The 11,894-nt window shown below is 40.7% G+C and overlaps 1 protein-coding gene across 1 annotated transcript; it reads right to left on the bottom strand.

Annotated features, from left to right (window-relative positions):
- Positions 1-2,260: 2,260 nt before the first annotated feature.
- LOC113064647 (major histocompatibility complex class I-related gene protein-like) lies at positions 2,261-11,827 on the bottom strand. The gene is made up of 6 exons (XM_026235470.1): positions 11,692-11,827; positions 11,021-11,287; positions 7,296-7,574; positions 6,807-7,097; positions 4,108-4,217; positions 2,261-2,829 (listed from the first exon to the last, which is right to left on the bottom strand). The coding sequence occupies exons 1-6, from the start codon at positions 11,783-11,785 to the stop codon at positions 2,743-2,745; spliced, it is 1,128 nt and encodes a 375-aa protein (XP_026091255.1). The 5' UTR covers positions 11,786-11,827; the 3' UTR covers positions 2,261-2,742.
- Positions 11,828-11,894: the final 67 nt, after the last annotated feature.

Here is an 11,894-nt window from a genome sequence, read left to right as displayed (position 1 = left end):
TTCAGCCTCTGGATCTGTGTCACAGCTTCCAGACGCTCTCAACTCAAAAGCCTACTGGCGCTCGTGATTCTTTAGCTCTGCCCACACGTCACACCTCTAGGCGCTCGTGTTTTTCCGGGAAAAATCGGTACAGACTATCTTTCTCTTATGAATATAATAAAACTAAAGACTTTTTGGAGTTATGAAGGATGCAGTACCACTCTATAGGTACTCAAGATTAACAGGATATTGAGTGAAAACGAGCATTTCACCCCCTCTTTAATAGCTACATAACACAATACTTCTACTTTTACTTTCAGTACTTGAGTAGTAAATTTTAAAATAGACTACTTGCAATACTTAAGTACAAAAAATGTTGAATACTTTAGTACTTCTACTTAAGTGTGGTGCTTAAAGAGCACTTCTACTTCTACTCAAGTCACTTTTTTGATAGAGCACTTGTACTTTTACTCAAGTATGGTTCTCTAGTACTTTATACATCTCTGCTCAAATATCATTATTGTGCAAAACTGGGACAACATTCTAATCATATAACACACTAATAAATGAACATATGAACAGTAGATATATTAAACATTTGAACAAAATATAAAATATAAAATTAAAAAATAATAAATTAGAGCAATGAAATTCAAGGTAAAGAAAGAATAAATTTAGCAGCATTATCTCAGTTATCACAAGAAACATGAGTAATAAATGTATCTTGTCTCTGAATTTGAATAAAATAATATAAACAGCGATTATATTAAACAATGTTTCTGAACTCAGAACATTAAATGTCAAAAGATAAATATCAATTTAAGCAATGGCATTCAAGTAAAAAAAAAAGGTAATAAAATTTAGCAGCAATATCTCGGAAATTGTAACTTATTCTGTCAGTTGTGCAACCTTTTCTTTCAGAGGAGAAAACTCAGCCAGTGAGCTTTAATGAGCGTCATCTTTATTGAGCGTCATCTTTTTCTACCAGTCGTGGAGCGGTGACCACAGTAGCTATCACTTGTGCTCGCACGTGCAGCCTAGTGATGCGCGGGTCCGGTTTTTTTCCAACCCGCGGGTCCCGACTCCCGCTTAATGAAATTATTTGGCCCGTCCCAGCTCGCAAATAAAGTAATATTTCTTTTCTCATTTCTCGTTCACTGAAGTTCCTCCATCCACGGCAGCGCGCGAGCACGGCGCTATTAGCAGCGCATGCGCAGCTCATGAACAGCTCTGTGAACTGTTTCATCCTGTCAAAGAGTTACTCAAGATGTGACGGAGCATGTGATTTGTTGAACGAGATCGAGAGATCTTCTCATTCGTGGACGAGTTTAATGAACTGATACATCTCGTTTATGAACGAAATGAATGAGTATACAGGGTCAGTGAGTTAAGCATGTAAATCTCGATCAGGAATCAGCAGATACAAAGTGCAGTTAAAGGAGCTGTGCAGATACGCTCGTTTTCATATTTAGCATACAGAACATAACTCCACATTTAATCCCCGATTAATGTGAATATTATAGGCTATATGAACTGTCTGACCAAACAATTAAAATGTTAATTATGCAAGAAAACCTCGTGCTTTGTTCATCTGAACAACTTATTTAAACTATTTAATGCGATTATGCACACATTTTAGTAAAGCTAAATCAGTTTAGTAAAGCCACTAATGCAGCCATCTCGATGTAGTGCTTTTTTGCTGCTTTCGTGAGGAGAAAAAAACACAGACGTCCATAGGGAAGCACTAGAAGCGTGCGTTGCACACACCAACATGAAATAGCCTACATCTCTTACAAATCTGGAACGCAGTCATTCTTTGAAGTATCGATACTAATAAATTTAGGAATCGTGACGTTTTCAATTTCCGAGAATTGCGATACTTTTGAATTATCGGTGCACCGTGGAACACTACTTTGGAATATAAATCGCAGTGTGTTTCAAACGATAGAAATCCGATTTATAATCCTGAGAACAGCAGAACCAAAACACAAATACACACCGACTATGCAAATAAATATAGCTCATCCCACAGTATCCCCGCTTCTACCACGCATCTTGTTTTCCTTCTCCCATCCTCTATCATATTTTTTGGCTTGTTGCTGTGAAGTTTCTCTCTCTCTGTTTGTGTTGTGTGTGTGTGTGTGTGTGTGTGTGTGTGTGTATTCCAATTTTACCCATACTTTACATATTGTTCCTATTTGCAGTTTTACATTTTCTTATGTACACGTTTTATTGAAGAAAAGAAGACAAATGCATATGTTAATAAAAGTTTCTCTTTATTATTTTTCCATTTAAAACTAACAAAGCTAGCTGTCAAACTAGTCTTATTCAGTGAACAGTATATTTACAAAAAAAGGTTATTTTACTTTAAAATATATACAAATTTGAGTGATGAAAGACAATATCACAATAGTACATTCAAATCTCTCATGACACCTGAAATTAACATAATTGTAATATTCAGACAGTATCTGGGTGCTCTTTAGCTGATATGCATTTGAATTTATACATTGATGCATATCCAGTATTTTTATAGACTCAACCTCACAAATATGTTAGAAAGTGTTCTTTTCCTTTTTTTCTTTTTTCTTTTTATTTGGTCATGTGATCATTGTGTTTGGTACAAAAGATCAGCGTTCATACTTGAGTGCCCATACTCAAGAATATTATTCAGCAATAAACACGTTTTGGTCTCAGGTGCATGCTGGAAATCATCTGATCTCCCACATTCTGGGGAAAGTGCAGATGACTGGAGAAAACCATTCAAAGAGCTTTGTTGACAGTTTCAATGCTATCACTGGATGGGCTATGCAATAGACTATCTTCCTGGTTACTGGTTGCATTACTTTCCTGCAAAGTAATGTCATAAATATTAATTAAATTAGGATGTTATAGACACTGGAATTGTAAAAACAGCAAATTCTGCAAATCTCTTTTTTTTTTTAAATGCTTCTTGAAGACAAACATTTGGTTTTGACTGTTTTTGTAAACAGCTATTGAAGCTTACACTCAACTTTTCTTGAAGGGTTAGTTCACCGAAATATTAAAATTATGTCATTAATAACTCAATCTCATGTCGTTCCAAACCAGCGAGACCTCTGTTCATCTTCAGAACACAGTTTAAGATATTTTAGATTTAGTCCGAGAGCTCTCAGTCCCTCCATTGAAGCTGTGTGTACGGTCTACTGTCCATGTCCAGAAAGGTAAGAAAAACATCATCAAAGTAGTCCATGTGACATCAGAGGGTCAGTTAGAATATTCTGAAGCATCGAAAATACATTTTGGTCCAAAAATAGCAAAAACAACGACTTTATTCAGCATTGTCTTCTCTTCCGTGTCTGTTGTGAGAGAGAGTTCAAAACAAAGCAGCTGGATATGCGGTTCGCGAACGAATCATTCAGTTCAACAAATTGAACTGAATCATTTTAAACGGTTCGCATCTCTAATACACATTAATCCACAAATGACTTAAGCTGTTAACTTTTTTAATCAGGGACTGAGAGCTCTCGGACTAAATCTAAAATATCTTAAACTGTGTTCTGAAGATGAACGGAGGTCTCACGGGTTTGGAACGACATGAGGGTGAGTCATTAATGACATAATTTTGATTTTTCGGTAAACTAACCCTTTAACTGTTGCCAGTTGAATCAAATCAATACATGTGTGTATTTAACAAAACAATAACCAAATATAAAATCACATTTTGAAATACATCCTTTTTATAGACACAGAAACCATTTAAATCCAAATGAAATGGTTAGATGAGACCGTTTTCATTTAGACTGGACTATTGTGGTCCATGTAAAGGAAATTACTGAAAACTGGATTCATTTCTTAACATTTGAAGATGTTTTTACACTAGCATTTAAAAGTTTATCACATGTGAATTAACTGAAGTGAGGGCTGTTTAAGGTGAGGCTGTGTACAGTACATAATGTAAAGTATTTAAAAAATAATAGCGATATAAAGAATTATAATCAAACACAATAAAATGTGTGTAAATCCAAACATTTGAAAGCTTGAGTAATTGCTGAGGACATTCCCATTAATCCTACAGCTAATGAAACCACTTGAATTGGGAAATAAGAGCAGAAAAAAACATATACTTGTGTGTAAACATATACTTACTTTCTGAATAAGGAATGCAGTACCAACATACAGGACTAGAAGGACTACGAGGATGAAAGTCAGTGCGTACATCACACTCATAAGTATTGTGAAGTACCTTTTTGTAGGTCCTTAAATATAAAATACATTTAAAACACAGCAAAATAAGGCTGAAACAAATTACTGATTAAATAATAATATGATAATAACAAGTCATTACTTATTTAGGTCCAGGGTTATTATCATTACCAAAATAAAACCTTTAATTAGAAAAAAAGTTAAATCAAAATATAATATAAATATTTGATAAAAGTAAACTAAATGAAAATTATTTAAATGAGAAACAACTTTTTTTGTTATTTTTATTTTTAATAAACAAACAAACAAACAAAGCTATCGTATGACTTTGAAAGACTTGAAATATGTGTCTAACTCTTTTCCTAGTAACTTTCATTGTATGAAAGAAGATCACGCTAGACATTGTGCTGGGTTGCTTTTATGTTTCGCAGATGAGAGTTGCACAGGCTTGAACAACATCAGTAAATGATGACAGAAAGATTATTTTCAGGTGAACTATCCCTTCTTAACTCTTCCCCGCCAAACATGGAATTTTCCAAGTTTCCGTGTCCTCACTGTGCCTTCTATTACACATCTCCTGAAAGAGTCTAGAATGTGCTGATCAAACACACATCGCAGAAACAAGGAATCTCATATGTACGCAGCTGCATATGAAAAACAACGCAATCTGCCCAATGTTACTGAGTGAAACGTCAATGGCAAAGGACTGTGAAGCTTTGCTGCATCTTTGCTTTAAGCATCCTACTGAATATAATATAAAATATATTATTTGATTAAAACTTGATTTTCTCAGCTTTTTGCTCTAAATTATTTTGTTTTTGTTTTTTAGAAAATTTACCAACATTTAAGTGTTGATAAAGCAGTAATGTTTGAAACTTGAATAAAACAAAGTTGTTTAAAAGTAGAGTTCTTTATTGCAATGACAGATATTCAATAAAATATTTTGGAGGCCAAGAAAGTTTAGTAAAAATCATAAAAAATGTCTGGCAACTTTTTTTTTCAAAAACACTAGCGAGGAAAGAGTTTAGGGATGCATCGATCCGATGCTCAGGAATCAGGATCGGTATCGGCTCCGAGACTGTCCTTTTCTGTGCGAGACCGATCCAAATCTGATACTGTACTATTATGTGTTATTGTTGAGCCCCGCGAAAGGCACAACAACATTATTAGGCACCAAAATGTTTTCGTGCACATATTTTAAGTGTACTGAATCTGTTCCATGTGAGGTACAGATTAATCCTTAAGTAATTAAATTCAGTTCACATAAACTCTTTTCTCCGCTGTGGCTGTCTGTCATCCTCCATTCAGCAATCAAACTGTGTGTTGTTCCGTTACTACAGTCAAAACCGTGAAACTCTCTTCTAGAGTGCACAGTAACTGAGGTTTAAAACTGTTCAAAGAAAAGGCTCATTAAACTAACGCACAGATTTAATACACAATGTATCAATATATCTTTCCTTTGTCCCAGTGATGTCCGGTTTATGAACAAATTGTTGATTTAACCGATTCTTCTTAGTGAACCGGTTGAACCAGTTCACCCGATCAGACTGAATCGTTTTAAACGGTTCGCGTCTCCAATACGCATTAATCCACAAATGACTTAAGCTGTAAACTTTTTAATGTGGCTGACACTCCCTCTGAGTTAAAACAAACCAATATCCCGGAGTAATTAATTTACTCAAATGTACACTGACTGAACTGCTGTGAAGAGAGAACTGAAGATGAACACGAAAAGAGCAGCTTGTGTGTTGTACTAACTGTTCTCTGTGGACTCGGAGGACTGCGCAGCTGCACACTGTGACTCCGTGTTGTTTCAATCTCATCATTTTGAGCACGGGATACGCATAAGCGCTCTCTGCCGTTCTGGCGCCTTTAGTATTATAATACATTTCTGCGCATATATATAAATGTATATACTTGTTTTTTTTTCATGAATGTACTATTTTACCAAAATACAAAGAGCAACGTGTAATAACATGTTACCAGATTTTAGACTTATTCACTTTTATTGGTAAATAAAATATTTCATTAGATTTTATATAATTATTGTGCACCTTTGATTTTTCTGGAGTATCTTTTGTTGCTGAATTATCCACTAACCTAGTTTATTATTGTCATAGATAAGGATAATATTTTTTAATTTGTTATTTTTTTATTAAAATGAAGCTGTCTATAAGCAGTAGATTGTGATTAATACACAAAAGAATGATGATCAGGTCAACACAGAGAAGTATGGAAATTCTACATTAAATAAAAAACTGTGCTGGTAGCAGATTGGATCAGTATTAGCAGATACTCAGAATTTTTGGTATCACATGAGTTAAAAAAAAATGGTACTTTTGCATTCCTAGAGTTAACATCTTATTTTGATTCAAAAAATCTATTTGATAAGTTTGCACAGTGTGATCTTAAAGGGTAGGTTCAGGTCTAACTGATCAATTCTGTCGTCATTTACTCACCCTGGTGTTGTTCAAACCTGACTTTGAAACACGAATACAGATATTGAAATTGAACTCAGAGAGATTTCTGTCTCTCCATTAAGATCAAATGACCTATTAGCCAAATGTGGTGAGGATAGTGTAAACTTTAGCAAGTATTTAAAAAAAAAACATAAACACTATACCGCACTATTAGCAACTTACCGTAGTTACTCTTGATCTCGTCCTCAGTCAGATTCCTCAGTATAGTCCCTGTCTCGTGCTCCACCACACAAACATACTGGTGCTTCTCCCATTCATCTGGAGTAACACGGAGGGAAACAGTCTTCTGGAAGGTCCCATCTTCATTTGGTAGTAACTCTCCAAGATCTACATCCTCATCGTGATCTTCTCCATTTCTTAACCAGGTGATATTCACTGCTGATGGGTAGAAACCTGAGGCATGACACTTCACTTGAGAGGAGGAAGTTTTCTGTAACAGAGACACTTCAGGAGCTACAAAAGATTGAGATCAGTGTGAGGAAAATATTTAATAATTAGATACGTTTATTAACATTTATCCATACAATAAACTTAATTTTGCTAAGTTTATGTTTATTGAAGCAATGCATGAGAAAATAGACATTAAAGACTCATTATAATAATAAAAAAATCTGCTTGTTGGACAAAGTGAAGTTCTCAAAAACAAGGTACCTCTTCTCTCAAAATCCACTTTCCTTGATGTCAAGAAATATGTCATCCAGTCAGTGCACTTATATCTAAAATATCGTTTTAGATAGACAAGTCGTTCTCTGTCATTGTTCCACTTCATCACTGTAGGTATTCCCTGCGCTACAGCTGTGATGTATCTGAGCTCCTTCAGGTCCAGAAAGATGAAATCTTCTCCATCATAACCGTGCTGATCAAACCCATGTGATTTTCCAGTCTCATCATCCCAATCACATCCATAAATCCTCTGATATGTATGAACACCTGAAGAAGAAACAGTGGGAACCATAAGATCTGCTCTTTTATTGTTGTATAACTTACAAACCCGATTCCAAAAAAGTTGGGACACTGTACAAATTGTGAGTAAAAAAGAGACTCCAGAGGAGGAGATGGTGGGCGAGTTGGGACAGGTGACGTGTTCATAGACCGCCCTGTCAGTTGATGTACGAAACAGCTGCAGTGTTGTCCGTGCGGACCACAAGTTAGATGCACTGCCAGCAACTCCAGACAGTTGATGTGCCAAAGCAGTTGAGGTCCTGTCCAGGACCCTGAAGCTGCCTGCCCATTGCATGTTGCACCCCAGCCCATGTTGGAGGCATCTGTTGTGACAACAACATGCCGGGACACATGTTCTCAGGGCACGCCGGCCCGTAAAAAGGCAAGGTCCGACCAGGGGCTGAATTGGCGGTGACACAACGGTGTGATGGTGACACGATGTGTACCGCAGCGCCATGCCCATCTCGGAACTAGGGAGTGCAACCAGTGCTGAAATAGTCTCATATGGAGCAACCCGAGTGGCAGGAATGCGGCTGCGGATGCCATATGCCCCAGGAGCCTCTGAAAGTGTTTCAGTGGTACCACTGTCCTGCCTCTGAAGGAACTCAGGCAGTTCAGTACTGACTGGGCACGCTCGCTGGTGAGCCATGCAATCATACTAACCAAGTCTAACTCTATACCGAGGTGAGAGATTCTCTGCACAGGGGAGAGCTTGCTCTTCTCTCGGTTGACCTGAAGCCACAACTGACTGAGGTACCAGAGCACCAAGTCCCTGTGATCGCACAAGTGGTCTCGGGGCCGGGCCGTAATGAGCCAGTTGTCAAGATAGTTGAGGATCCTGATGCCCACTTCCCAGAGTGGGGCTAGGGCGCCCTCCGCGACCTTTGTGAAGACACGGGGACAGGGAGAGCCTGAAGGGGAGGATCTTGTACTGCCATGCAAACCGCAGAAACAGTCTGTGGCGAGGGAGGATCGAGACATGAAAGTATGTGTCTTTCAGGTCGATCGCTGCAAACCAGTCCTGGGGCTGAACGCATTTGATAATACGTTTCTGCGTCAGCATCTTGAACGGGAGCTTGTGCAGGGCCCGATTCAAGACTTGCAGATCCAGGATAGGCCCAATGCCACCACTTTTCTTGGGTACGAGGAAGTAAGGGCTGTAAAACCCTGTCCTCATCTTGGCTGGAGAGACTGGCTCGATTGCATCCTTCGCCAGCAGGACAGCAATCTCCTCGCGCAAGACAGAGGTGTCCCGGACTGCCACTGAAGTCTCGCATCGCGTTCCGAGTCATCTCGGCCACACTCCTCGTGTTCCCAGAGAAACTGGCAAGAGACGTGTGGAGAGGAATTGCGTCTCTGAACCGCGACTTCTTGACCGCTGGCGAAAGGGGGCGTCGTGGGTGAGAATGAGGAGGCAGTGCATCGCTCATTGTCAACCCGTGAGCCTTGCAACTCGGAGGAAAGGGAAAATGCTCTTTTATGAAAAAGTGAGTGCCGTCGGCCATTGGACCAGCAGCGGAACAGAAGAAACAAAAACTGTGGATTATCCACCCGGCCCTCCTCTGAGGGAAGGAGTGGCACTGTCTCCGCCAGCTCCTGAAGAGCAGTCTCCCACATCTCAGAGTTGCCCGTGTCAGGGCCGCTTAGTCGTCTTCCTAGAGGACTTCGCAGCTGGAAGTGACACGGGGGGCGCGCTCTCCTGCGCAGGGCTCGACGCACCGGCCTCGAAGAACTCTCAGCACAGGGTGGAGCTGGTGTGGAGGATGCAGGGGGGCGCCCACGGCGACGAGCAGGCTGAGGCACTGTCCGCGACGTAATGGTGGCAACCGGAGGATCACGTCGTGGCGAGATGTGCTGTATGGCCTCAGTCTGCTGTTGTTCTGTCAGGAACTGCTGGGCACAGCCCCTGACAGCATCACCACACAGGACAGCCTGGGAGATGGGAGCGTCGAGAAAGTGCACTTTGTCAACGTCTCTAATACCATTAGGCTGAACCAGAAACGGCATTACTGGACCACCAGAGTGGACATCGCCTTCCCGAGGGACTGCGTCGTGATTTTCATCGCCCAGAAGAGTGAGGTCAGTCGCCGTGCGCAGCTCCTGCATCAACATCGGGTTGGGTCTACCCTCGTGCATTTGTTAAAGCCTTGGCTTGGTGAGTTTCCAGGATAGCCATGGCATGCAGGGCAGAGGCAGCTTGGCCTGCAGCACTGTAAGCCTTGGCAGCGAGAGCGGCCAACAGCTTACAGGCCTTGGGTGAGAGGCGCAGGCTATTCCTCCCAGTAGTGGCGTTTTGCGGACACAAGTGCACCGCAGTCGCACCCCTAGCTGCCCCGCCATCGAGGGTAGTGAGGACGGAGGAACGAAATGAGCTGCTTCCAGTCGTAAAAAGGGGCCGTCCACGACTACATCACTTCTCCATGCAAAACCGGGAAGAAAAGAACCAGAGCAAAACGCGGTTGTGAGTCGCGCTCTACACCGAGAAACAATTAACAGCCATGAGCACTTCACCTCCATCCTGATGCTCACAGGTGCCCGGGCAAGCATGGCTGTCAACTCTGGGTCAATTCAGCAGTGGCGACAACACTCAAAGTGGGCAGCCCCACCGAATCTTCATCAACAGAGGTCAATAGCCCATCCCTGATGCTGCAATCGACATCTGATCCCTGGTGGTAAACTAAATGACCCATTGGGACTGCCATAAGACAGCACAGCAAAATCACTCAGCAGCCGCACAGGACAAACACTGCGGAAGGGGTAAGAGGTCCGTGGTGCGTGGCCCGGCGGAGAAGCTCTCACTGTCACCTTCAAATCTCCGAGAGCACTAGCCGGTGGTCCTCTGCTCGTGGCAGAGAAACCGGAACGGGTAGTGACAGAGGGGACAAAGAAGTGACGCGATCACAGCGTTGCCATGGTGACACACGCAGTGCGTGCATGAACCATCCACGAACGCGCCTTCAGCGTGCTGAATGCCCAGACACGGAAGACAACACTCGTGCCCGTTGTCAGAGAACAGGAAACGACCGCATCCAGAAGGACGGGACGAAATGGCGTCCTTAAAAAGACGCAAATCATCCGTGATTTGCTCTTTTAGGAAATCTGCTCTCTTAGTAGAAGCGCCCAGGGGAATTGCTGAAAGGGACACCGCTGTTTGCACCGTAGCACCAACCAGAACAGCTTCCCGACACAGATGAATGGCTTTGTGGAGAATAACAGCTTTAAAACAACCACTTGGCTCCGAAGCAAAAATCTAATGAGTGGATGCACCTGTTGCCCTTTATACCCATTGGCACGGGGAGTGGCTCAGGTATGTTAAATCCACTAGCCAATTTTCATTGGCGTTTTCTCTTAAACTCAGAGATGATTGGCCTCCCAAGTGAGACGCCATATGTCGTTCGACATAACTCGTAGTGACCGACAGATAGGGAACTCACCATGTGGCTGACTGAATTGCTCCATTAGAGCAGTAATGTTGATTTTGTTGATCTGCTGCACTTGTTCTCTGATCTTAGTGTATTCTTTCCATATTTCTGTAGCAGCAAACTCCTTCATCCAGTCCTGTTTGGGAATCAGCTTCTTTATAACACTGTCATAATAATCAATCTGTTGTCCATCCAGTGTAGATACAGAAGAAACTTCTGGAGTTTCTGCAACTGTCTGTCCATTTACTCCGGTGTATGTAGTGATGAGCGTGTGAGACGCTGAGAAAATATTCAACAAACAAAGAAAAATTTCTCAGGCATGATTAAACACCACATACAGTGCCAAAAACCACAATACAGAGACATAAGTCTTACTGAAAACTGTTCTTAGCTTCTTGTTTATTATTATCAGTATAATTAATATTCATGTTCTTTGGAGTGGCTGGGTTTTATTTATTTATTTTTATATTTTGGCCACAGTTCTACTTGTTTCATGCATTCAAGCACATTTCTGACTGTGAATCCACTTCTGATATTTAACTTAACAACCAAACGAAATCTATTCTAATTAAACACATCTCATGATTTTCTGTCTGTTAATTAAACACACAACACACAGAAGTATCTGAAGGCCTTTCTGACAGAGAAATCATAGTTTAAACGACTTTACAAATGAATCTTACCTGAATGAACAAAAGGTATGCAGATTAAGAAAATTATGAAGATCATTTCAGATGAAAATCCATTAATTTGACACACAATTCTTTGCGTAGTCATCGAAGAGCGCTGCTAAAACTCTGTAGCATTTGCAACACCTGAATTAACAGGAAAAACTGGTTACTGAGCACAGCCACAGAAGATGTCTTTACAACTCTGGATAAACAAT

This window comes from Carassius auratus, chromosome 47 (genome assembly GCF_003368295.1).
Source record: "Carassius auratus strain Wakin chromosome 47, ASM336829v1, whole genome shotgun sequence".
NCBI classification, from domain to species: Eukaryota; Metazoa; Chordata; class Actinopteri; order Cypriniformes; family Cyprinidae; genus Carassius; species Carassius auratus.
The sequence above is the reverse complement of the archived record's forward strand: the minus strand, read 5'-3'. Positions and strand labels throughout refer to the sequence as shown.

Bases quoted from the DNA above. Each gene is read 5' to 3' on its own strand.
- LOC113064647 (XM_026235470.1), bottom strand. From the start codon at position 11,785: ATGACTACGCAAAGAATTGTGTGTCAAATTAATGGATTTTCATCTGAA. The intron at 7,575-11,020 runs GTGAGTTCCCTA...TTTCTTCTTCAG, and splicing joins GCAATTCAGTCAGCCACATG to GTGTTCATACATATCAGAGG. The intron at 7,098-7,295 runs GTACCTTGTTTT...AATCTTTTGTAG, and splicing joins AGTGGATTTTGAGAGAAGAG to CTCCTGAAGTGTCTCTGTTA.